Source organism: Bubalus kerabau, chromosome 20 (genome assembly GCF_029407905.1).
Source record: "Bubalus kerabau isolate K-KA32 ecotype Philippines breed swamp buffalo chromosome 20, PCC_UOA_SB_1v2, whole genome shotgun sequence".
Lineage (NCBI taxonomy): Eukaryota > Metazoa > Chordata > Mammalia > Artiodactyla > Bovidae > Bubalus > Bubalus kerabau.
This window is the reverse complement of record NC_073643.1, coordinates 57,312,139-57,338,146: the sequence shown is the minus strand read 5'-3', so window position 1 is coordinate 57,338,146 and position 26,008 is coordinate 57,312,139. Positions and strand designations below refer to the sequence as shown.

The 26,008-nt window shown below is 55.2% G+C and overlaps 2 protein-coding genes across 21 annotated transcripts in view; one reads left to right on the top strand and one right to left on the bottom strand.

Annotated features, from left to right (window-relative positions):
• Positions 1-18,149, top strand: part of VGLL4 (vestigial like family member 4) — a 162,715-nt gene extending 144,566 nt beyond the window's left edge. For all 19 annotated transcript variants that reach the window (XM_055557382.1, XM_055557391.1, XM_055557376.1 and 16 more), the window contains 3 exons: positions 12,077-12,299; positions 15,066-15,186; positions 15,518-18,149. In XM_055557382.1, coding sequence (XP_055413357.1) covers positions 12,077-12,299; positions 15,066-15,186; positions 15,518-15,783 — 610 coding nt within the window. In that variant the 3' untranslated portion in view covers positions 15,784-18,149. The remainder of the gene's footprint in view (positions 1-12,076; positions 12,300-15,065; positions 15,187-15,517) is intronic.
• Positions 18,150-18,904: 755 nt separating this feature from the next.
• ATG7 (autophagy related 7) overlaps positions 18,905-26,008 on the bottom strand; it is a 273,321-nt gene continuing 266,217 nt past the window's right edge. For both annotated transcript variants that reach the window (XR_008705982.1, XM_055557371.1), the window contains one exon: positions 18,905-19,132. Coding sequence is in view for 1 of the 2 variants with exons in the window: in XM_055557371.1 (XP_055413346.1) it covers positions 19,100-19,132 (33 nt within the window). In the remaining variant the exon portion in view is untranslated. The remainder of the gene's footprint in view (positions 19,133-26,008) is intronic.

Below are 26,008 nucleotides of genomic sequence, written 5' to 3'. Positions count from 1 at the left end.
ATCCCCACCGCCCCTCAGCGTCCGGTTTCTTCTGCGAGGGGGCCGGGACTCTTAAAGGGGCCGCGGCCCCACTGCCGACAACACGTGAAGGCACCTGGGGAGTCCTTGCAGGAGCTGCCTTCCTGCGGTGGAAGCAGGCAGGTTTCAGGTGACGGCTGACGTGTTCGTGTTTCAGGCCGGCTGTCACGTGACTGGCTGCAGCCCGCAGCTCCGGGGAAGACGGGGTGCTTGTCCTTCCCACTCAAGTTTGGCCGCTCGGATTGCCTCCAAAAGGAGGTGGGGGTATGTTTTCAGTTTAGCGTGTATTCTTAAAGAAAATTACAAGGCAAATAAAAGCACTTGGCCACAACTGAAGTCTGGAGGCTCTGACCTCAGCTATGTGACCACTTCCCTCCGCGGGGAGGGAGAGGAAGCCCTCCTCTGCGAATGGATGGAGGGCCCGGGCGTCCACTGGAGAGGAGGCCCCTAGCGGCCTCAGGACGCAGGGCTCTCACCACCTAACTCCACGAGCAGCCCCCTCCCCCTGGCCCTGGGAGGAAGCTGAGGTTCCCATGGAGATGAGGAGCCTGCCTCCAGGGGCTCTCACCTGTCCTGTCCACAAGCCCGGCAGTTCCCTCGGGCTTGGGTTTCCGTCTGGTCATTTGGGGATCACGTTTGCAGGGCAGCAGGTTGAGGCCGTGGATCAAGGCAGATCTGTCAGCTGTTCACTAATGTTACACGAATGGTCGTTGTTACTAACACTCGCCATCCTTGGATGACTTGAAGTCATTTTTAAAGGCCCGTAGTGAAAAACGAGAACCACAAATAGGGTGTTTTGTGAGTCTCCAAACACTCAACCCTGACTGTAGTCCCTGTGTGTGTGTCCCTGGGGCCTTGGGCTCGGGTGAGCTGGCGATAGATGGATGGTCTTTGTTTATTTAGTTCTTGTGTCAAATGCTTACATTATTCCCCAGCATTTGTCTTGTGGACCACGTGGACTGTGTTTACAGAGATGTGTGTTTGTGCTGTTGTTGTGGGCCAGACCTATGGTTCTGGAAACCCATCGTTTTTGTCTCGTAGTGAGGGACACTACCACCAATGATTAGTCAAAACGTCTAAGGACCGAGAGTTCAACACAGAGTTACCATGTGATCCAGCAAGTCCTCTTGTGAGTATAGACCCAAAGGAAGTGAAGGCATCTGTACACCTGTGTTCACAGCCCCCAGAGCAACCCAGTGTCCGTCAAGGAATGAGTGGGTCCGTGCAATGGAATATTGCTGCTGCTGCTGCTGCTGCTAAATCGCTTCAATCATGTCCGACTCTGTGCGACCCCATAGACGGCAGCCCACCGGGCTCCCCCGTCCCTGGGATTCTCCAGTCAAGAACACTGGAGTGGGTTGCCATTTCCTTCTCCAATGCATGAAAGTGAAAAGTGAAAGTGAAGTCGCTCAGTCGTGTCCGACTCTTAGCGACCCCATGGACTGCAGCCTACCAGGCTCCTCCGTCCATGGGATTTTCCAGGCAAAGTACTTAAAAAAGGAACCCAGTTCTGGCAGCTGGGTTGTACCCATGGATGTACCCTGAAGACCTTATGCAAAGTGAAATGTGCCGGTCACCAAAACACAGATAGTGTGTGATGTTCTTCAGTGGGGACTCATGTTCATCGAAGCAGCGAGGAGAAGGGTGATTGCAAGGTGGTTGAGGAGAGAGGATGGAGTTCATATTTAAGAGGTACAGAGTTTCATTTCGGAAAGAGGAAAAATTTCTGGATGTGGGTGACGGGGATGGTTACACAACAATGCAGGTGGGGACTTCCCTGGTGGTCCAGTGGCTAAGACCCCATGCTCCCCATGCAGGGGCACTGGGTTCCATCCCTGCTCAGGGAACTAGATCCCGCAGGCCGCAGCTGAGGGCTGGCGTGCCACAGCTGAGAGAGCCCTGTGTGCTGCAGTGAAGATTGCAGACCCTGAGTGCCACCATTAAGACGAAGTACCAAAAAAAAACCAGTGCCTGTATATTTAATGCCACCAAACTGTGTATTTTTAAATGACTAAATATTGAATCTTACGTGTATTTTGCCACAATTAAAAAAAAAAAGATTAAAAGAAAACCTTCCAAAGACTAATGATTAACTTCGGTTCAAGTGAATAAACAGTAATGAATTTATTATGTGTTCAGCCTTTGTAGTCCATGCTCAGCTGGGTTGAAGAGTGTGTAAAGAACTCGGAGGACAGATGGTCAACTCTCAGGCTAGGATGTTTGGGGCTTCATGGTGGGGAGTGGTCCTCATGTGAGGACCTGGGGAGGGGTGTGTGTGTGTTGTTTTTTTTTTTTTTTTAATTTAAAAGGTGATTGGGAGTCACCATTCCCACTTGATGTGGGAGGTCCTTGTGAAAAGGAAAGGGGTGTGTCACTCAGGGTATTGGGTGATGGCCCTCCTGGGTTCTCTGAAGACATTTTTAGGATCATTAACTCAAGAGTTGGGGCGGGGGTGTGATGCCCTTTCAGGGTTGAACAGTCATGGTTCTCCTGGTTTCCTCTTCCGAGTGCCAGGTTTGGGATTAAATATTTGATTTTTAATAGCCAGATGCTACTGACATGACAGTAAAACTAAGCAGACACTATAGGGAAAGTCAGTCCTGAGTTCAGGAGTTTGAAAATGAGAATATTTATCAAGAAATGCATTTTAATAAGTTGGGAAGTGAAGTAAGCCTTCCACATCGGTTTTTTGCAAATCCCCTTGGGGACTTGCTTAGAGAATGGAGATTGGTGATTCGTAATTTGCCTATCAGTTGTCCATTGATTAGTAGCCTTTCTTAGTGTCCAGGAGTCCTTGAAATAATCTTGAAGAAATTCTAATCATGTTCTTACCCTGTAATTGAAGTAAAGAAAATAGCTCAGCTGTCCTTTTCCTCTGGTTTTCAGAAAGATAAGAGTTCAGCCAAGACCATGTGGCTGGCTGCTTAGAGAGAATTATTCACTAAATGCTTGAAATGTATACACTACATAATCTGCTGTCAGATGGAGGATCCCAAAGGCCCTTTAATAATCATACTGCCATAATTGATAATTATAATAACTGTTTTAAAGAATATTTGGTAGATGCCTCAGGATGTTTTATTAAATGAACATTTAATCACTTTATATACTCAATACTTAAATTCTCAAACGTTTTTAGTAAAGCTTTATAATAATTTAATTCAGTAATTTATTTTTCCTTGCAGAGTTTCTGATGTTAGTCAGGGTTGGTGGGTGGTTTTGAAAGAAAAACTGGCTTTTAAATTTTTGTTTAGTGTTAAATGAATGTGTTTAATTAGAACTTATCCTCTACTATCAAGAAGTCCATGGCTCCAAAATAAGACAAAAAGCTCATGTAATTCTATGTCCACTGCCCCCCCCCCCAAATTTTAAAAAATGGGCAGATCTGAATAGACATTTCTCCAAAGAAGACACAGACGGCCAAAAAGCACACGAAAAGATGCTCCACTCTCAGTACTGACCAGAGAAATACAAATCTGAACTCCAACAGGGTGCCCCCTTGATGCCTGTCAGAAGAGCCGTCATCAAAAATATCCAAAGAAAAAGTCCTGCAGACAGCGTGGAGAAAAGGGCTCCCTCCTAGACCACTGGGGGAAACACAGGTTGGTAGAGCCACTCGGAGAACAGGGTGGAGGCTGGTTACAAAACCAGAAGGAGAGCTACCGTCTGATCCACAAGTACCACTGCTGGGCACAGGTCCTCAGGAAACCGGGGTTGGAAACGAAACTTGGCGGCGCAGAGTTCATTGCACCACCGTTTACAAAGAGCAGAATACCGGAGCAACCAAGTGTCCATCAACAGATGACAAAGAGCAGAATACCGGAGCAACCAAGTGTCCGTCAACAGATGACAAAGAGCAGAATACCGGAGCAACCAAGTGTCCATCAACAGATGACAAAGAGCAGAATACTGGAGCAACCAAGTGTCCATCAACAGATGAACGGGTACAGGAGGTGCGGTACTTGTGTGCGATGGAATACTACTCAGCCATAAAATAACAGAGTGATGCCGTGAGCAGTGACGTGGATGAACCTAGCGATTATCGTACTAAGTGAAGTCACAGAAAGACAAAAACACGGCACCCCTCACGTGTGGAATCTAGTTTTCTTAAAATTGATACAAATGAACTGATTTACAAAGCGGAAACAGACTTACGGACATCGGAAACAAAAGTACGCTTACTTAAAAGGGAGACATGGTAGGGCAGGGATGAATCGGGAGCTTGGGATGAACACACACCCACTGCTCCTCGTAAGACAGGTAACCCAGCAAGGGCCTGCTGTACAGCACAGGGAACTCTGCTCAATATTCCGTGATAACCTCTGTGGAAAAGAATCTAAAAAAGAATGATTCTGAGTGTATGCAGCTGAATCATGCCGCTGTGCCTGAAACTAACACAGCATCGTAAGCCGCCTGCACTGTAGTAAAATTAAAAGAAAAAGCAGCCCACGGGGTAGTGTGGAGCTGCTTACTGCCAGCATCAGGGCTCCCCCGGTGGCTCAGCTGGTAAAGAACCTGCCTGCCAGTTCAGGAGACGCAAGAGACTCGGGTCCAATCCCTGGGTCAGGAGAGCCCCTGGAGGAGAAAGAGGCAACCCACTCTAGTGTTCTTGCCTGGAGAGTCCACGTGGACAGAGGAGCCTGGCGGGCTGCAGTCCATGGAGTCACAAACGGTCGGACACAGCTGAACACAAACACACACGAGTCGGACACGACTGAACACACACACTGCCAGCGTGGGAGCTGGATGCTGGGAACACGCTTGTGTTCAGGGGCAGGAGCACAGCTGTGTGGGTCGTGAAGGATGGGAGGAATTGCCACAAACCAGACAGCACAGGAGGAAACGTGCGGGTCCGTCCTTGACAGGCGTGCGCACATGATGCAGGAACTCGTTTATAATCTCTCTCTTTAGCCAGTACATCACAGTATAGCTGAGTGAAAGAGGAGAAAAAGAGCGGAAGGATTTCAGGAGACTAGACATTGCTATGGGACCAGGCTGTTGGAGGAGAACCACTGCATCTTGGGTCCTGTTGTTGTAGGTGGAGTTCCAGTTGACTACAGGTCTTGGAGTTATCCTGATTTCAGTATTCAGTTCTGTTGGCGTTGGTTCTTACTTCCTTTTGATTTTTGGTTCAAAATATGCTGTGCACATTGAAGGGAGTTATCTGTTCTTTCGATTTCCTCCAGAGTGTTATATAGTTCTGGGTACCACACTTAAAGTTGAAGGGCTTCCCTGGTGGCTCAGACAGTAAAGAATCCGCCTGCAGTGCAGGAGACCCAGGTTTGATCCCTGGGTTGGGAGGATCCCCTGGAGGAGGGCATGGCAACCCACTCCAGTTTTCTTGCCTGGATGAACCCACTGGGTAGAGGAGCCTGGCGGGCTCCAGTCCATGGGGAGTCTGGTTCTGGGTACCACACTTAGAGGTGCATGCTGATTGGGAGAGCACACAGAGGTGGGTGACGACAGGATGGTATGGTGTTGACGGGGTTAGGACCGTTGGCAGGGATGCTTGTTGGCGCAAGAGGATCCTGGGCGTGGCAGGGTGGACGCAGAAGCAGTTTTCTGGTGGCTGGAAGAAGAAATAGACTTCCTTGGGTTTTTTCCAAAGAGCAGACTGTCAATCACAGAATTATACTGGAATGTAGTCTCCATTCATTGTAGGGGGTGCCTTTCATTGGCACTTTGCAGCCGTGGAGTGAACTGAGTGAGCTCCCGGCCCTGGGGGTGTCTGAGAAGTCGCCCTAAGGGGTCACGCAGGTGCGCTTCGATTCACACCCCTCTCCCATCGGTTGTCCGCAACCACCCCACCACAAAGCTCTCTTCCTCTGACCAGGATGACGCATCCAGGCTTTTCCCCGTAAACAGTATGCGGTGTCTTCCAGCGACTTGTCACCGAGTATGGAGTCAAGGCTAAGAGTGAGCCTTCCAAAGAGTTGGAATGGAATTAGAGAGGGGGCCCAGCTCCCACCCAGAAGGGGAGTGGAGATGGCATTGAAGGTGTTTTCAGACCACCCCCTTCCTGGTGGCAGGGCCTGGGATCGCTTCTCCAGTGACCCCTGAGCCAGACGCTGCCCTGGAGCTTCACGGGTTCCTGTCTCATTCAGTCCAGTTGGTGCAGGGTTTTCCTAAGAATCTGTTTGCTTTTTGGTTGGTCCACTTATGATTTGGGTGCTCGTGCTGACTTGGAGAAGGCAATGGTACCCCACTCCAGGACTCTTGCCTGGAAAATCCCATGGACGGAGGAGCCTGGTAGGCTGCAGTCCATGGGGTGGCTAAGAGTTGGACACGACTGAGCGACTTCACTTTCACTTTTCACTTTCATGCGTTGGAGAAGGAAATGGCAACCAACTCCAGTGTTCTTGCCTGGAGAATCCCAGGGACGGGGGAGCCTGGTGGGCTGCCATCCATGGGGTCGCACAGAATCCGACACAACTAAAGCAACTTAGCAGCAGCAGCAATAGCAGCTGACTTGTGGGAACGTCTGAGCAGGCAGCGTGCAGAGGTCCGTGTGTCCGGAAGGGCCGTGTCTCCCCTCTGAGTCCCGGGCTGGCAGGTGGCTTCCGTTGTCCTGTGGCCTGAGCCCTGGGTACCACGTTTCTAGCCCGAGGAAGGCTTTCCCCGGGGAATCTCAGCGTCAGACTGAGGGTGTGCGGGAGCTGCTGGCTTGACCCCAGCAAAGCTGCTGCAGACACTGTCCATTTTAAGAGCCACCTCAGACTTCCCTGGTGGTCCAGTGGTTAAGAATCCACCTGCCAGCATGGGGAGACACGGGTTCGATCCCTGGTCCGGGGGGAGACTGCACATGCCGCTGAGCAACTGCTGAAGCCCAAGTGCCTAGAGCCTGTGCTCTGCAACAAGAGCCGCCACTGGGCTGAGCAGCCCGCACGCCTCAACTGGAGAGTGGACCCCGCTCGCCATGTGCACACAGCAGCAAGGGCCCCACCCAGCAGAAAAGCAAAGGGAGAAAAAGCAGGCGCTCTGGGCTGTCTCCGTGGGTGGATCCCCTGTGTCACCCTGCCTCTGTCCCTTGCCCGGCCGCCCCACGTCCGTAGCCCTGCCCCTGTGAGAGGCGAACCCCGTGGGCGCTGCAGACGCTGCGGCTGTCGGGCAGGAGGAGAGACAAGACGCCTCCATCCCTCCTTGGGTGCCCGGACTCTGTCCCATGCCAAGAATACGAGAGCTGCTTGTATCTTTTTTTTTAAGTGTTGTTCATTGAGAAAATGCCTAATGACAAACATCACTTACACATTTAGTAGCAGTAGGAATGCTAAGTTAATTTGTGTTTTATTGGTCTCAGCAACGCCTGCGTTCATTTGAAATGAGTGAGCGCACACATGGGGCCCACGTGACGTGGTCGGGCCGCAGGCAGGGCCGGGCGCACGAGGTGTCTGTGCGGGGCCGCCCTCCTGCTGCCAGCGCCCGCTGCCAGGCCTGGTGCGGGAGGGCGGGGAGCTTCAGCAGTCGGGCTCTCGGCGTGCACCTCTTTTCTAAAACTTTGGTTTTTCCCTCTTGTCTCAGCTCATGATGGGAAACATGCACAGGCTGTTCCAGTGGAGGAAAACTGTTCCCTTATTTACGTTGAGTCGAGCTGTTAGGAGGGCTTCCTAGGAGGTTAAAAAAAAACCTGCCTGCCATCACAGGAGACGCAGGTTCGATCCCTGGGTTGGGAAGAGCCCCCTGGAAGAGGAAATGGCAACCCACTCCGGTATGCTTGCCTGGGAAATCCCATGGACGGAGGAGCCTGGAGGGCCACAGTCCATGGGGTAGAGAGACATGGCTGAGCACAAGCTGTTAGGAGAGTGGTCCCGCGTCGCGGGTCTCAGCAGTCAGGGAGCCCCGACTCCCCAAGTGAAGCAGGTTTCTGAGCGCCGGCCCTGTTCTGGGGCTGCAGCACGTGGGCACCCGGCGGCCTGGCCCCGCATCCCCGTTGGGTGTCCCTGGTGACAGGTGTCACAGATGACACAGTCTTCCCCCTTGGTCAAAGGCAGGGCTGGGCGGGCTCCCCCGTGCCCTGCCAAAGCCGGGTGGGCTGGGCACTGCAGCAGGGTCCCGGGCCCCTCTGTGTCCTGGGGAGCGGGGTTCTGAATGCCAGTTACTTCTCAGCTGTGTCCGGCCCGTGACACCCGGCTCACCGTTGAGTATCCCGGACAGCGTCTCCGCCTCACCTCCCAGCCTCGCAGTGCTGACGCCTTTCCTCTGAGCCCTGTGCCCTGCCGGGCTGTCTCGCCCCACACCTCCCTGCTTCCTGTCTGAAACTGGTGCTGAGGGGTGACGACACCCGACTAGGACGTCGTGGTCACACCCCCACGCCCCCCTCACAAGGAGGAAGGAGGGTGACCTGAGTCTGGATGACCTGGGGGTTCGTTTTGAAGCAGGACGTGGGCTGAGGGAGAAAAACTAAGGATGGGGGAGGTGAAGGGGGAAAGCGCTTCACAGCTCTTTGTGCCTGGTGTGTAAATGCTCCTTAAATTCTGCTTTTTCAGAAGAAAAGTCTTTTCCTGCTGGGCATTTCCTCTGAAATTTCCTTAATTCCCTTTCATTCATCACATACCGTTAACTGGGTCCCACATGATTCAGTTCAGTTCAGTCGTTCAGTCATGTCTCTCTGCGACCCCATGGACTGCAGCACGCCAGCCTCCCTGTCCTTTGCCAACTCCCGGACCTTGCTCAAACTCATGTCCATTGAGTCGGTGATGCCATCCAACCATCTCATCCTCTGCTGCCCTCTTCTTTTGCCTTCAGTCTTTCCCAGCATCAGGGTCTTTTCCAGCAAGTCGGCTGTTCACATCAGGTGGCCAAAGTATTGGAGTTTCAGCTTCAATATCAGTCCTTCCAATGAACACCCAGGACTGATCTCCTTTAGGATGGACTGGTTGGATTTCCCTGCAGTCCAAGGGACTCTCAAGAGTCTTCTCCAACACCACAGTTCAAAAGCATCAAGTCTTTGGTGCTCAGCTTGCTTCACAGTTCAATCCTCACATGATACATCACATGATACCTGTCCTTTAACAGTTCACCTAGTGAATGGTTGTTTAAAACTCTGTGCTGTGCTCAGCTCCAGAGAGCGGGCAGGGCGTGGAGGGTGAGGACCTCCGGTCCCACTGGGGAGGCTGCCGTGTCCCCCGGTGCTGTGACCCCTCGTGCACACACAGGTCCCTGCTGTGTCCTCCAGCCCCGTGGTTTGGGGGTCAGGGGGCCTCCCAGAGCTGAGGATGGAGACGGGGTGAGGCGGGGGCTGCCTGGGGCCTGCCGAGCGCCCAGTTGCCGCCCTGCCTCCATCTCTCAGCCTCTCAGGCTGAGTGTTCATTGGCTCCACCTCGGGCCTCTTCTCTGAGATGCTGGCACCTGCTGCCGGCCTGGTCCCTGTCCTAAACCCAGCACGTCAGCCAGCTAGGGCAGTGTTCTGCACCCCGTGGCCACCCCGCCAGCTCAGGGGTGTTCCTGAATTATGGGAGCCCAGGATGGGGTAGGGGACACAGGGGCACTGAACTGGGTCCAGGAGCTACGGCCTGTGGACCCCAGGGCACGAGAACATTTCCTCGAAAGCACTAAACTGCTTCATTCTGCTTCCCTCCCTGGCCTAAGAACTCGGAGCCTGTTGGTTTAGCTAACTGCTGAGAATGGGAAGACAGACCTTCCCAGGGGTTTGCTGTAGCTCTGGGCCCCGTTGGTAAAGGGCAGGGAGCCCTGCGTTCACGAGGGTGCGTGCTGAGGGCGTCCCGCACGGTCCCACTGCCTGGGGCCAAGCATGTATCCCCTGGGGATGCGGAGGCCAGAGCAGCAGCTCGTGGGAGCCTGGCCCGGACGCTCTGTCCCAGAGGACGGTGTCCCCTTCCTACTCGCGAGCCCCTTGCTGCCTTCTCTGTGGCAGCGCCCTCCCCGGGGTGAGGATGGGCCCCTGGGGGGTGGACCCGGGACCCTGAGCCTCGTGTTCTCGGGCGGTCCCCAGCACCCACCACCTAGGAGGCCTCTGGGTCCCTCGCGGAGCAGACGTGTCCCTAAGGAGGGTGGAGGCGCCGCGGGTCGCAGGCAGGAAGCATGTGGTTTTGGGTCCAGGAGCACGTGACTCCCGGGAAGCGGCGGAGCCCAGGGGTGATTCACTGGGGGAAGGAAAACGACGTCTGTGTCCAAGCTCCGGGAACCGGGAAAAGGAGCTTGGAAGTGTGAGTAATGTGTAATTTACTAAAATTAACCAGCGACTTCTTCAGACGGCTTCTGGGTGTTTTCGGTGTCTTTTCTGGTCCTCGATGCCCGCTGCATCCTGCCTGCAGGGGCCTGTCTCCCCTGTTCACTCCTCCCGCACCCAGGGTGACGTGGGACAGACCCTCTGCTGCTCGGGCACCCTCCCCGGAACAAGGCTTCAGTCCCTGACCCTCCAGACCGGCTGCCCGGTTGGGCTGGGTGGTGTCTGGGGCCTCAGTTTGTGTGAGCCTCCCTGCCAGCCTTCTGCCCACACCTCCCCTCTGATGCCCGGATCGTGAGCCCCTGAGCAGGGCTGTGTCTTCCTCCCATAACCATCACAAGATAGGGACTTGGTTAGTGTTGGTGGACAGGCACGGAGCCTGAACTGCACGGGGGCTTGTCCCAGTGACGCGACCAGCCCGCGACCTCTCAACAGTTTGTGATGTGATGTCTAGAAACCTCATTTTTTGGGGAAATTATGTCAGGGAGGCAGTTGAAATAGAACATCAAACACTAGAGGGAAAGTATCAGTCGGTCGGTCGTGTCTGGCTCTGTGCGACCCCCTGGACTGTAGCCGCCAGGCTCCTCTGTCCGTGGGATTCTCCAGGCAAGAATACTTGAGCGGGTCGCCATTTCCTTCTCCAAGGGGATCTTCCTGATGCAGGGATCGAACCCGTGTCTCCTACATTGGCAGGCAGACTCCTGACTGTCTGAGCTACATTAAGGGAAAAACACCCTGTTCAGGAAAAGCCCACTCACCTCAGGTCGGAGGGCTGGTGTCGCTGCTGTGTTGGCGTCCGTGGTTACGACTGTGGAGCCTTCTGCATAAAGGCCAGCAATGTGCTCTGAATCTACACAGGGAGACGATACGTTACGGACAGGCTGGTTTCAGAATTAAGGGCTTTTTTTCCCTTTTCTTTCTCTGGTCTCATAATTCTTTGGAAGTTGCCGGGATCTGTGGGACGTGTATCGAGCGTCTCGTCTGGACTGTCTGACTTGTCTGTGATCGTCTTCATGGGCTGCAAGTTTGTCCTCTAATCGTGTCTAAGTGACTCTGTCGAGTCCACCAGAGGATGGGGGAGCGGGTGAGGACACCCACGAACTGCACAGCGTGCCGTGTTCGGCCAGGTTGTGCTGCAGCTGATGAGCTGAGCTCACGGGTGGCTTGTTCCGCCCGCACGATTCCGCACACGTGTAGCCTTCGGTCCCTGTTCGAGACCCTCCCAGGTGGCCCCCATGCCCACACGGCGGCTGAGGACACCGGCTCTGGGGATGTGCTGGCAGAACCAGACTGGTCTCCTGCATCACCGCCCCACCTCCCCAAGCCCCAGTGCCATCCTGATGGGCACAGACTGCATCTGCGGGACAGCTGCTCAGGCCCCGGGGCCTCGCCCTCACCCGCAGTTTCTCAGTGGTCATGGGCAGGGCACTGGGCATGAGGGTGCCAGGCCGAGTGGGCTCTCAGATGCCCTGGGGGGCTCCAGGGACACAGGAAGGCAGGCTCACTAGCGGGGTGAGGGGAGGGTGGCTCTCTCGAAAGCCTGCGTGGGGCACTCTGGCAGATCCAGGGCCAGAGCCAGGCTCACCAGTTGGGGGCTGTCGGTGGCCCAGGTGTGTGGACGGTCCCTTCCTGCTGGTGCCATGGAGCGGACCCCAGACCCTGCAAGGGCACCGCTCCCCAGCGCCCACGCAGGCTAGCGTGCCGGCCCGATTCCCTGCGGGCTATTGGAGGCGCCCCAAGGTGGGGTGATGACGGTGTGGTCCCTCCCCATGGCAGAGAAGGCTGGAACGATTGGTGTGAGCAGGGCCATGGCCTCCTTCCCTACCCAGAAGCTGTCAGGCGTTCCCATCTGAGCGCGTGCTGTTCTCTTTTCAGGAATAAGACGGCCAACGGGGACTGCCGGAAAGACCCCCGGGAGCGGAGCCGCAGCCCCATCGAGCGGGCCGTGGCCCCCACCATGAGCCTGCACAGTGGCCCCCTGTACACGTCCCTGCCCAGCCTGAGCATGGAGCAGCCCCTCGCACTGACCAAGAACAGCCTGGACGCCAGCAGGCCGGCCGGCCTCTCGCCCACCCTGGCCCCGGTGGAGCGGCAGCAGGTACGCCTCTGTCGGGGGGGGGCGGGACCCCATCGCTGGGCTGTGCCGGGAGCACCAGCTGTGTGGGTTACTCCGCGTGTGGGCCCCGCTCCTTAGGCTGAGCGGCCTCAGAGAAGTGGTAGTGTCTGGGGGGCTGCTGCTTCGCTGCTTCTCATGAGGAGGGAATGGCTTGGACTTGCCGTGTTTCTTGCTGTCTTCCTCAGCAGCTCTTTCGGGATCAGTGTGATGATCCCAGGGGCACTCTAACACGAACCCCTTACGAGGCCACACGGCTGGAGTTCAGTAACAGGCTGCTCTGCTCGGGGCTGGGGCCCTAGGAAGTCTGGTCAGAACCCTGTCATTGGCAGACAGGGACTGTGATTGGCAGACGAGGACTGTTTTTAATATATACATACATAAAGGAAAATAAGGGAACTAAGTTGTCAATAAACACAGACTGTTTGGTAGGAACAGAGACTTAAAAAACAGGCTCCTGGGGGAAGAGCTGATAAAGGGAGGCATTAACCGTGCAGTTCAGAAGTACGGCGTGAACCTGTGGTTCCTCTCTCTGAACCTCTGGGGCCCGGGGCCCAGCAGATCCTCAGGGTTTGCGCGAGACTCCTGGACGCGGATGCGAGCATGAGGAGGTGCCGGAGCCAAGCTCAGCCTCCAGGCTGCTACTGCAGCCCCTGCCCAGGCCTGCTTCTGACCCCATCTGTGCCCCCTGCTCGTGGGTGCCCTCAGGTGCTGGGTGAAGTTTCACTGCGGCTCCCAGGAAGGCTGATGAACAGTTGCGCTTTCTGCCTTAAAGCCCCAAATCACGACCCTGTTTGTTTCCTTTTTTTTCCTAACAAAACTGGGTATATAGACAGCTGCTTTGTGTAAGTAGTGTGTTAGAAGCTGGTCAAGCAAGATGCAGGCGCTCACACAGTTCGAGTCTGGAGGAGTCAGGTAATCAAGTGAGCCAGACTGCTCATGTATCAGCTGGGGGGAGTCAGGGGGAGCTACCAGGTAGGGAACACTCACCGGTGCTGCAGGAAGGAAGGAAGTTATAGCTAGAGGCCCCGGGCATCTCCCGGAGCCGTGGGTGCAGCCAGGCTTCGGAAGGGCGGGCCGCACCGGGCCTGAGAGCTGGACGGGAGGCCGGCCCCCTTCCTCCCCTGGCTCCAGGCCATCTCTGCATCCTTCTCTCTCGCTGCGTATGGATCGCACGGCCAGCTTGGCGTGGCTGTCCCCCAGCTCCCAAGTTCCCCCCGTCTCCTCCCGCCTTAGCCGCAGCCCCGTCTGGAGGGTGGGGGGCAGGTTACTCAGCGAAGGCATGTGGGGAGAGCACAGACTCAGCGGTTTGAACAGACCCTCCAGAAGCGACAGGATGCCTGGACCTGACCACGGCCAGGCCCCCAGACCCATCTTAGGGCGCGCTCCAAGCCCGTCAGGTCCTATTCTTCCCATTTCACAAAATGAGCTTAGAAGGTGAATGAAGGTCCTGCCTAACGAGTGGGCACCTCGTTCTCCGAGGCCCTCCGAGTCTCAGAGCCACGTTCCCTCCTTTCCACTGTTTCTGTCCCCACGGCAAGGTGTCACATCGGCTCCTGGTGGCTCTGCTCTGCTGCCGACTTGCAGAACCATCAGTAAAGCCCCGAGGTCTTTGTTCCCAGGCTGCTGCTGCTCAGCCTCACCTCTCAGCTCGGGTGTGTGCTGTTCCTTGTTAGACCCGGAGCACACGCCTGCTCTCTCAAATGGAGCCCGATCTGCATCACAGACCTGCCCACTTCCCATCCCTGGAAGGTCTGCTCTGCAGGCCTCCACAGGAGCTACCGTCCCAGCTCGTGACGGGAATGCCAGGGGTGGACAAGCCCCGATCCCCTTGCTGACCTGCTGCCGTCACTCGGCCTCGGCTGACGCCCAGCTCCTGCGAGCTGTCTGGCCGCCTCTGTCTTGTCGGGGGCTATCAGGACCCTTCCTGGCTGCAGCCTGAGAGTGAGGTTGGCTCACAGGTGTTTTCGTCCAGGTCAGGGGATGTCTGGTAGGGTCCCTGCTCGGGGGTGGCTTCATGCCTCACAGAGGAGGTACTTGAACAGGGTCTTGAAGGGCAGGTGGAGGTTGCCAGGCAGGCAGCGTGGTGGTCTTGGGGAAGGCCAACAGGGTAACGCTGGTGTGTGACTCATACACTGGGAGAGGCTCCTCCATCTCAGTCGTCACTTGCATGGTCGGAATAGAGATGAGCAGAACTGGGAGTATCTTGGAAGGTCCTAGAATGGCTCAGAATCTCTGGGGTCTGGGGGACACACTCTGGGTGTCCCTTTGCAGGGGCCCTCCCCCTGCCGTCTGCCCGCTGGTCTCCCTACTCGGTGACCGTCTCATTTCAGCCCAGCAGCCGAGCCTCTGTCCCCGGCTCGGCGACTCACATGGCTGCTGCTCAGAGCGGGCCCGGCACACCTCCTCGGCGCTTCTTCACTGTGGATTTGGGTCCTTGAGCTTCAGAGTGGGAACCACGAGGCGGGGGAGGGGCTTGACCAGATCTGCCTTTGGGCCTGGAGAGGTCTTGGGTGGGGGGGGGGCGGTGCTCGGCGGGAAAGGGGTGCTGGGGAGAAGGCCCCATGCGCACTGATGGGGGCTCTCCCGGTTCAGTGAGTGCCCGGCCAGGCTGAAGGGCACGGGGGTGGCCGTCCTGCCTCGGAGCGGGGTTGGAACTCAAGGGGGGGGGGTGGCCGGGTGGGGTCCGCATCGCCCCCCTCCCCCCTCCCCCCTCCCCGTGCTCGCCACTCACACCAGCCTCCCCCGCAGAATCGGCCCTCGGTGATCACGTGCGCCTCCGCCAGCGCCCGCAACTGCAACCTCTCGCACTGCCCAGTGGCGCACAGCGGCTGTGCGGCCGGCCCAGCCAGCTACCGGCGGACCCCGAGCTGTGAGTGCCCACGCGTGCCCCCCACCCCCCAACAGGGCGGGGGACTCAGCACCCCTTCCCCTCCTGTTCCCGGAACGGCGGCCTCGGGGCCCCTGTGGAGGGAGGCATTGTCCCAGCACAAAGGCGCCGGGCTGGGCGGGGGGAGCAGCCCAGTGGGCCCCGCCCTCCAGGCCCCCCCCAAGTCCGGCCTCAGGGTGGTCGTCACCACCGCCCTGTGTGCGTGAACGTGCGCGCGCACGGCCCCGGGCAGCAGGCGCAGAGACGGGACCCGCGCCGGGGTCACCCTCTGTGCGGTCCCCGCTCTGACTGCCATCCCCCCACTGTCCTCCAGCCACCTGCGACCCCGTGGTGGAGGAGCACTTCCGCCGGAGCCTGGGCAAGAACTACAAGGAGCCAGAGCCGGCCCCCAACTCCGTGTCCATCACGGGCTCCGTGGACGACCACTTCGCCAAGGCCCTGGGTGACACGTGGCTCCAGATCAAGGCGGCCAAGGACGGCGCTTCCAGCAGCCCCGAGTCGGCCTCGCGCCGGGGCCAGCCCGCCAGCCCCTCGGCCCACATGGTCAGCCACAGCCATTCCCCGTCCGTGGTCTCCTGAAGGGAGCACCACCCTCCGACACCACTTCCATCTGCATGGTTTGCCTGAGCTTTGAACAGACAGTGCTTAAAAAAAATGGAAAAATTGGGGGAAAAAATTTGGTGGGAGAGGGAGGGGTGGTTTATTCGCAAAAACCAAGTGGTGGGGTTTCTGTTGTGTTTCGTTACTTGCTTAGTCTTCGTCCTCGGGGCCCTCAGACACGCTGGCGGCGCCGCGCGGGGCACCTCTTGTCCACGCACGCCCGCCTCGGTTACCAAAGACGCCTGGACCAGGTCAGCGCCCCGCGAGGCCGGGTCGCCACGGCTCGCGCTTTCTCAGTCACAGGCCAGGCCACTGGCGACCCAGATGCTCTGTGCTTTTTCGTTCGCTTCTCGAGACCCGGGCGTGTGCGGCTCCGCTTCCAGCCTGCGTGTGTGCGTGCTTGTGTGTGTGCGTCTACTTGAAGAGAACAGGACTGTCGTGTCTGATTTGCACTATGGGAGGAGGACTCGAGTGGCCTGCCTGACAGCTTTGTGCGAGACGCTGGTGCTCTGAGGGCAAACTGCTGAGAAACAGAGGGTTTCAGGATGACATTTGTGACCATTTGTGTTTTTTGTTGTTTTTTAATTTAGACAAAACCGCTTTGGAAAGGGGAAGTCTCATGCAGGTTATAGGTCTTTCTCTGTCTAGATTTCAGGTGCTTGCAACTGGACTGCAGACTCTTACCAATCACGGGCATTTTACCTTTTCTGAACACTGCAGTTTGTTAGGCTAGAGCTGAAGTTGGAGGAGCCTGTAGTGCTTTAAACAGTGATGCATGTTTTAATGGATAAAAATAGCTGGTTTCTATTAACTGTATAGACAGTAAACAAAAAAATCCTTAATACTTAACTAGCTTCTTTTCAGAATGCGTTTTATTTTTGTCAGTTACAGTCCTAGATATACTTACTGCTGGTACAGTTGTACTCTAAGATTTGTATTTGATGTCCACGTTACTCCCTGGCAGGCCCTGGACGCGGGCGGGCGAGTGGCTGGTCGGCGGCTGAGTAGGATGCTGGAGCGGTGGCCGCAGGCTGACAGCATCGGCTATTTTCTGCCTCCCTGCCTGCTCCCGCGCTCCCAGGGGAGTTGGGACTGGTGTCTCCCAGCTTCCCTCTTGATACAGAAACTGCTCTGCTCCCTTGGCCGGACAGCCGATTCCCGACAATCTGACGCGGTGTTTTTGTGTGCTTCCTCTCGTACGCTGGGGCCAAGGCAGTATACATTCCTCTGACTTTATACAGTTATTACTGCATTTATTATCGTTTGCTATAGTCATAGCTACTAACTAGGAATTAGGCGAAGAAGCAAGCATGACAGACCCAGCTGTGGATGTTCGACAGCTGCTTTTGTGTCCGGGAACCTTTTCTTGGGCCCCGGCCCCTCCCGGGCGCCGCCTCCCGCCCCGCCCACCAGGGCTCTGGGTGCCTCCTGGCCTGGTCGTCAGTAAGAGAAAGATACAGGTTGGCTGGTGACTTTTACACAGTTGGCACTGGGTGACCAGGCGGGCGTTGGGTTCCTGGGGCTGCAGGTCTTTGAAGAGGCAGGAGGAAGGCGTCGCGCCCCCCCCCCCCCCCCCCAACCCCGCACGCATTTCCCTCCCACTTCACTGGGCTTCCAGGCTTTTGCATCCAGGCCCCTATATTTTCTGTAGGAAAAAAAAAAAATCATCAAGAACACTTTTTTTATATAGGTAACTTTAAGACCATCATTACGCTGTGCGTAAAGAATGTACAGAGAAATTTGTAGGTATTTTTTGAAGAACAATTAATTTGTTAATGATATGTAGCTATTTAATTTTTCCCTTTTCCTATTGTAATCATTCATATTTTTTTTTTGTTTGGAAAAAAAAGTTGATCTTTTTTTTTTTTTTTCGTCTTAGATTTGTCTGTAAAAGTGCAGGAACACAGTTATTCTATGAGAACACTGCATCTGCCTTAATAGCCACTAGTTTGTTATTGCTACAGGCTACTGAGCGTTGCCCAGGAAAACGACCCACTGCCTGCGGCTCTGTGCAGAACAGGCTCGGCGGGCGCCTGCCAGCGAGGACATCGCTGGGGAGGGGGAACCGGAGCGCCAAGGGCCGGGTCCCTGCTGGGAGGGGCCCCGGGCAGGGGGACACTCCCCGGCCTCAGGGCACAGAGAGGTTCTCCACAGAGCCAGGCCATCCGCAGTGCGTTCAGACCATTCTCTCCATGTTTGTAAATCTGTAATATACCATTCTCTGTGGCCTGTTTTTCCTGGAAGAAGAAGAGAAAAAAAAAAAAAAAAAAGGTTTGGCAGGCCATCTTTTTTTTGTACTTAAAAGTAGCCTTAAGAACAATAATAAAGTGCTCTTAAACCACAAACTGTCAGGGTGATCCTTGGGCCCTGGGGATGGTGGGGTGGGCTCAGTGCCTGGGGTCCAGTGGCCTCTGGTTTAAGCCCCACGTCGGCTGGAAAACTAATTTTCAACTCTCAAAGAGAAGCATCATTTAAAACCTACAGCAACCCAACTCAAGACTCATCATTGACTTTGCTTCCTTGCCCAAGATAAAAGGGCCCCCGCTCCTGGCTTCCATGCCCTGCTCGGTGGCGGCCACAGAGGCGCAGCCCCAGGAGGAAGAGTAAAATCAGCCTGAGTGACCCCAGCAGGGCGCCTCCCCCAAACCCTCTGACCATCCCCCTGGCTGCATGGAGGCAGACCCACCACCCACTCTGCCCCTCCTGGAGTTGGGGCCTCCAGGCGGAGGTGGGACCTGGGAGCAGGCCCTCCGGTGAGGTCTGGGCTTTCTCTGGGCCTCTGGAGGCCCCAGGGCAGGAGGGCCCCGCCCGGGCAGCTCCAAGGAAGGAGCCCGGTCTCCTTCCCCTAGTGCAGCGGAGGTGGGGAGCTGCAGCCTGCGTCCCTGGAGGTCAGCTTCCCTGGGCCGGTGTGGCCCCTTCTGTCCCACCTCCCCTCCAGCCGGCCAGGCTGGGGCCGCAGCCCCCACAAAGGCTGCTGAAAGGAGCCGGCTTCTTGCTCCCCACGGGTCTCTTGGCCACCTGCCCCCCGCCGTCACTTCCCCCACGGGGGTCCCGGCCAGGAGGAGCGCGGCCCCCCCTCCAAAAGAAAGAACCGCTCGTGAAGGGGACCAAGTCCCAGGTCACCGGCAGTGCCATAGCCAAGGTTATTATTGAGCTCAGAACCGGTGGGATGAGGAGCTGTCAGAACGGAGGACGCCAGCGGCTCCCGGCGTGGAGGCAGGCCAGGCCTCTAGCGGTGGGGACGCGGGGCCGTGTCGCAGTCCTGGGGCGGCGGCCTCGGAGCGCAAGGCGCGTGTCAGATGGTCTCGTCGTCACTCATGTCCCAGATCTGCGTGGAGAAGGGGAGACGCTCAGTGTCCGCCCGCCACGGGGCTGTCTCAGAGCCGCGTGGCTGCGGCCCCGGCCCCCCATCTCCACCGAAGCGCCGCCCTGCTTCTCGTGGAAGGAAACCAGGGAGCCGGGCACCCAGGGGCCGCTGGGGTGTGGCCGGGCTCTGCCGCGTGGATCCTGTCGGCCTTCCTGAGGCGGCCCTCGCTGCTGACCCCGAGGATCGAGAGGAGCTCAGGGGCCCCGGGGGCTCCCCACACCCTGGGAGGGGCTCGTCCCTGACCCTAGCCCCACAGACTTTCCAAATTCCTAGAATTGGTTGCAAAAGGCCACCTCCGTGCTCAGAGAGCTGAGAGAAGGAACGTGGTGTTTACAGGAGGCTGGCCTGGGAGGCAGGGAGGCGCAGCCAAGGTAAACATCGACATCCACAGCGGCTTGGCTGTCAGTGTGGGGACCATGGAGAACATACTGCAAGAAGGACATGTCCTCCGAGGACCACTGCCTGGGGCCGAGCGCTGGTGGTGGGTGTGCCTCACACATACCCCTCCCTGGTGCCCACCCCCTGCTGCCCGAGCACGCTGCAGTGAGACTACGAAGGCCCCGCTGTCTGAAGGCGCGAGGACCACATGCACAGGCTGGGCTCCCCCGGCTCAGAGCAGGCTTGGGCCTGCCCTGTTGGGTGGGACTGGGGGGGCGCAGGGGGGTGTGGGTGCCATTCCAACAGAGGCTGCACCCAACGCTGCCCCGGTTCCCACCACCTGCGGTGGGAAGAGCTGTTAGAGGGCTCGTTGTGCACTTACTCTTCGCTCTCATTCCGTGTACACACACGCCTGTGGAGCCCTCCCCGTGCCACGTGAAGCCAGAGGCTCCCTCCTCCACGACTCACGACAGCCCGTGGGATACCGGCGGAAACTGGCTCAGAGAGGGGCATCAGTTAGCCCTGGGTCACACAGCAAGTAAGGAGCGGGGCTGGGAGCACAGGGGAGCGGGGGTTAGGAGAATAAAGAGGGGGCCGCGACCAGATCAAGGTGGGCGGCAGTGACCCCGCAGGTCAGGATGTTCCACCCCCTGCCCAGGCTCGGGGCACGGGGAGCGGGTCCTGGGAGGGGGACACGACCCACTCTGTCGCCCTACTGTGTGGTCTAGTGGGGAAGGGCCTCTGCAATTAGCAGGGGAGACAGCAGGCCTGAGCATGGGTGGTGCGGAGGGGTCCAGGCCCTGCCCAGAAGGTTCGGGGGTACAAGTAAGGCACCCAAGGGACGCTGGGACTCTGCTGAAGGGGAGGTGGCATTAGGCATCCTTCTCTAAGCCCAAGATGGGGTTTCTATGAGAGGGCAGCCCATCCTCTGCCATTGGCTGCTCTCTGGAGGGAGTCTGAATTGTGAACCCCAAGAAATTTCAGGATCAACAAACATATCATAAGACTTAACATATAGATGCTAAAAAAAAGCCAAACTCACAGAACCAGAGGCTAAACAATGGATGGCAGGGCCTGGAGGAAAGGGGAGATGGTCAGGACACAAGCAGTACCAATTCCGAGGACAAATGCAGTCTGCGGACCACGAAGGGTTTACGTGGGCTACAGTCTGTGGGTTGGTAGATTTGGTCAGAGTGGTCCTGACTGTGGTCTCCAAGACCACTCTCTAGAGTATACAGGACCGCATTGCCTGTACTCTGCTGAAAGACTGCCTACGGTCTGAGGACCATGCTGCCTATAATCCCAGCACCACTCTACCTACAGACTGCAGACCAGTCCGTCTAGAGCCTGCAGGAGCCTCTGCCTACATCTCCAAGACCACTGTGCTTATACTTGACACTGACGGTAGTCAGAGTAGGCCTGTAGGTTGTAGGCAGAGTTGTCCTGATTGTCGTCTACAGAGCACTCTGCCTGTAGTCAGAAGGGGCCTGTGAATGTGCTCTTAATGAATAAAGGTGGTAAGAAATTGACAAAGATTTAAAAAATCTTAACGCTAAGTGCTGGCAAGGGTGTGAATAAACACTTGCAAGAGAAGTATAAATTGGTGCCAGAGATTTGGCAATATGTAACACAAAGCTTTAAAAATCCCTGTAGCCTAAGGAAGAGATAAATGATGTTTTTGTAAGATGATGCAAGTTTACTTAGAAAACCCAAGAAAATGCTTCGATGAGTACAGACAATAATGAGTATTCAGTAACATAGGAAGATACCAAATTAACGACTCAGTCACAGCCTTCCTGTACACAGACAGCATCCAGTTAGAAAACATGATGAGCGAGAGGAACCCAGTATAAGAGCAGGGAAAGAGGTCAAGTCCTGGGAAGTAAACCTGACGTAAAATGTACAACATGTCTATGGAAAAACTTCAGAACAGTCCTCACGAGACCTGCGTGAAAGCACCCTGGGAGAAACGGGGACGCACCCTGTGGTTCTGCACGGGGCAAGTCCGCGTCAGCAAAGATGTCCCCTTTCCTGAGTAAACGTAAATCTAACACAATACCAATTTTTAAAAAACTCCAGTATCTTTCCTGGAGCTAGACAAGCTGGTTTTAAGTTTATGTGGAAAAAAAAATAAGGGACCCTTTGAGTATGAAAAGAACAGCGAGGAGGCTCCCCTACACTGCGTTTGAACATCATCAAATCTGTAATTTAGACATTGCGGCAGCAGAACCACAGGCAGATGGGCCAGGGGAACCAAATGGCCGAGAAACAGGACAGGATAGCATGTCCAAAGACATGTGGAAATCTACTGTTTTAACCATAAAGGTCTGGGAAATGTGATCTCAAATCATTAGAAAAATATGAGCTTTTAAATGATATAAGGACCACTGGAGAGTCATTTCCAAAAACATAAGATTGATTCCACGCCTCACTGTATATCCAAATCAACTCCAAGTGGAGCAGAGACTAAAATTTTTTTTTACATCACTTGAAGGTAAAAAAACTGTTCAAATACTAGATGCAAACATGGGTGAATTTCTGCATAACCTGGGAGTGGGCAGCCTATAATTAAAGTCTATGAACAACAGAAACAGATACACGGATTATGTAAAAACACACAGGAGGAACTCTGCTGGAAAAGCTCTGGAAGCAGAGCTGAAAAGACGTGACACACACTGGGTGAAAACATAAGCCTGTACCAGCCCCTCATGTGTGAAAAAGCTCTTCTAAAATCAAGGAGGTAAAAACCAATAAACTGATTAAAAAAAGAAAAATAGGCCAAAGACACGGGCAGTTTACAGAAAAAGACTTGTAAATAGCTTCAATACATAAGGTGTTCAGCCTTACTTAGAGTAAAAGAAATGCTAAAGCTTTGTAGGACACAGTTTTCAGAACGTCTCTGAAAGATACCACCATGAAACTGAAAAGGCAGGCCACAGGCAAACAGCCACGCTGTACATAAAGAGGAAGTGTATCAAAATATACAAAGAACTCTTCCAGCTCAGTAATAAAGAGACAAGTAATCTGATTTTTTTTTAACATGGGGAAGATTCACCAGATATTTAACAGCAGAGGAAATATAGTACTGATAAGAACCTGAAAAGATGCTCAGCATCCTTAGTGTCCAGGGAAGTGCAAATGTAAACCACAACGAGATGGCTGGAGGGCACTTGCAGAGATGCTCGACATCACTGCTGCTGCTAAGTCATGTCCAACTCTCTGCGACCCCACAGATGGCAGCCCACCAGGCTCCCCCATCCCTGGGATTCTCCAGGCAAGAACGCTGGAGTGGGTTGCCATTTCCTTCTCCAGTGCATGAAAGTGAAAAGTGAAAGTGAAGTCGCTCAGTCATGTCTGACTCCGTGCGACCCCATGGGCTGTGTAGCCGACATCACCGTTAGAGACGCATGAATCCAAACCACAGTGAGGCATCGCCTCCCGCTGGCCAGGACAGCCACTGTCAAAACTCTACAACTGCCGGAGAGGGTGCGGAGAAAGGGCCCCCCCGGTACTGCTGGTGGCAGGAAACTGGTGCCACGTCTATAGAGAACAGTATGGAGGTTCCTTAAGAAACTAAAAATCGGATTACCGTATGATCCAGCAGTCCCACTCCTGGGCATATGTGCCCCGTGAGGACCATACTTCCCAGAGATACATGCACCCGCAACGTTCACCACAGCTCTACTCACAGTCCCCAGGACACGGAAGCGACCTACATGTCTATCCACAGGTGAATGGACAGAGAAGATGCGGTACTCAAAAACAATGGGATATCACTCGGTCATGAAAGGGGAATGAAATTGGATTCTTTGTAATGACAAGAATGAACCTAGAGTCTGTCATACAGAGTGAAATGAGTCAGAAAGAGAAAAATATGTATTAATGCATACGTATGTAGTCTTCCCAGGTGGCGCACTAGTGAATAACCCACCTGCCAGTCCAGGAGATGCAGGAGACGCGGGTTCGATCCCTGGGAAGACGTGGGAAGATCCCCGAGAGTGGGAAGCGGCTACCCCCTCTAGTATTTCTTCCCTGGAAAATTCCATGGACAGAGGAAGCTGGCAGGCTACAGTCCATGGGGTTGCAAAGTGTCGGACATCACTGAATGCGCGCGCACACACACATGCAATCTAGAAAGATGGTATGACTCTATTTGCAGGGCAGTAAAAGAGACACAGACGTCGAGAACAGACCTGTGGGCACCATGGGGAGGTGCTGGGACAGACTGAGAGGGCAGCGCTGACGTGCACACGGCCCGCGTGAGAGGCAGAGCTGTGGGAAGCTGCAGTGCAGCCCGGGGCGCTCAGCCCGGAGCCCCGGGACAGCCCGGAGGGATGCGAGCGAGGGGGCTCGAGAGGAAGGGGAGGGGTGCGTGCACAGAGCTGACTCCCTGCTGTGCAGGAGACACCAACACGACACTGTGAAGCAGGTATAATCCCAGAAAAAAGCCCTAAATATAGAAACTTAGGATCCAACAATCCAGCTCCTGGGCATCTATCTGGAGAAAACTAATTCGAAAAGACACACACACCCCAGTGTTCACAGCAGCATTATTTACAACAGCCAAGATGTCGTAGACATCCTCCTCCGCTGGTGGAGGAGTGTGTAAAGAAGATATGGCACATACATGCGACGGAGTATTAGTCACAGAAAACGAAATAACGCCATCTACAGCAGCATGGATGGACCTCGAGATCCTCATACTGAGTGAAGTAGGCCAGAGAACGACGAACATCACATCACCTATTAAAATATGTGGAATCTAAAGAAAACGGTACAGGTGAACTTACTTACAAAACAGAAGAGTCACGAGTAAGGGACTTACTTTCCCAAGTAAGTAGGTTACCAGAGGGGAACGGGCGTGGGAAGGATAAATTCGGACATGAGGACTGACGTATACACAGGACTACATGTAAAAGCTAGCTAACAGGGCCTGCTGCACAGCTCAGGGAACTCCACTCAGCACTCGGTGGTGTCCACATGGGGAAAGCGTCTAAAATAAGAGTGGGTGTATGTAGAAGTGACTTACATCACTGCCCCTGAAGCTAATATGACAACGTAAGTCAGCTACATTCCAGTAAACATCTTTTAAGAAAGGAAGCAAGCCACGAAGAGCCAGCGCCCCTCGCCTTCTGGAATGGCCGAGGTGAAAACCTGTGGCTGGCAACGCCGATGGTTGGTGAGAACGGAGGGCGGGGCGGCCGGAGCTCAGCCAGCGTTGCTGGTGGGGCTGGAAGGGGCACGGCCGCTCCGGGGGAAGGCCTGGAGATGGGGAGCCCACACGCACAGCTCCCCTGTGCCCCCACAGGGCACAAACACAGGCTTGCAAAAGGATTGTGCCAGAAGGTTCACAGCAGGCTTGGTTTGTAGCAGGCGCAGCCTACACCCAACCCATTGAGAGGCAAACAGGGACACCACACAGCGGACGCCGCCCACCATCGAAGGAACCCGCCTCCAAGGCACGGAGCCGCGTGCACACATCTCAGGGTCACTCCGCTGAGTCACGGGAGCCTCCGGACACAAGACTGCACGCTCCATAAATCCATTCACGGGAAATTCTGGAAAGGGCAAGACTTATCTGCGGCGACAGAAAGTAGATCGTTTGCCACACTCACCAAACTACACACTTGAAATAGGTGTGCTTTACTACATGTAAACTGCACTACAACAAAAGTGATTACAAAAAAAAAGCTACACAGACCGTTTCTCATCACTCAGACTGACTCAGATTGGCAAAAGCCCCAGAGCTTCACAGTGCGAGTACTGCGGGAAACCGCCAGGACGCAGTCCTTCAGACCCACGGACGAAAGTGCAGCGATGCTAACGGAATCATACACTGGAAATTAAAGCAGATGGCTACCTCTTAGGCGCGGGCGGAATGGACGCGCGGCTGCTTTGAACATATCTTTTTCACTTTACAATCAAGTAAATGTTTTGCATATTTAAAACACCAAAAACAAAAATAACCGAAAGCACAGGCAGGAAACCAAGAGACCCGGGTTCGATCCCTGGGTCGGGAAGATCCCCTGGAGGAGAAAATGGCAGCCCATTCCAGTATCCTGGCCTTGGAAATCCCATGGGCGGAGGAGCCTGGCGGGCTACAGTCCACAGGGTTGCAGAGGCGGACACGACTGAGCGCGCACACACATAAGATGGGCTCAGGAATGAACAGACGTTCCTCCAAAACAGACAGATGGCCGAGAAGCACCGGAAAAGACACTTGATCATCACTAGGCTTCGGGACAGCACAAAGCAAAGCCTCAAGGAGATAGCACTCTGCACCCATTCAGTTCAGTTCAGTTCAGTCGCTCAGTCGTTTCCGACTCTTTGTGACCCCATGAATCGCAGCACGCCAGGCCTCCCTGTCCATCACCAACTCCCGGAGTTCACTCAGACTCAAGTCCATCAAGTCAGTGATGCCATCCAGCCATCTCATCCTCTGTCGTCCCCTTCTCCTCC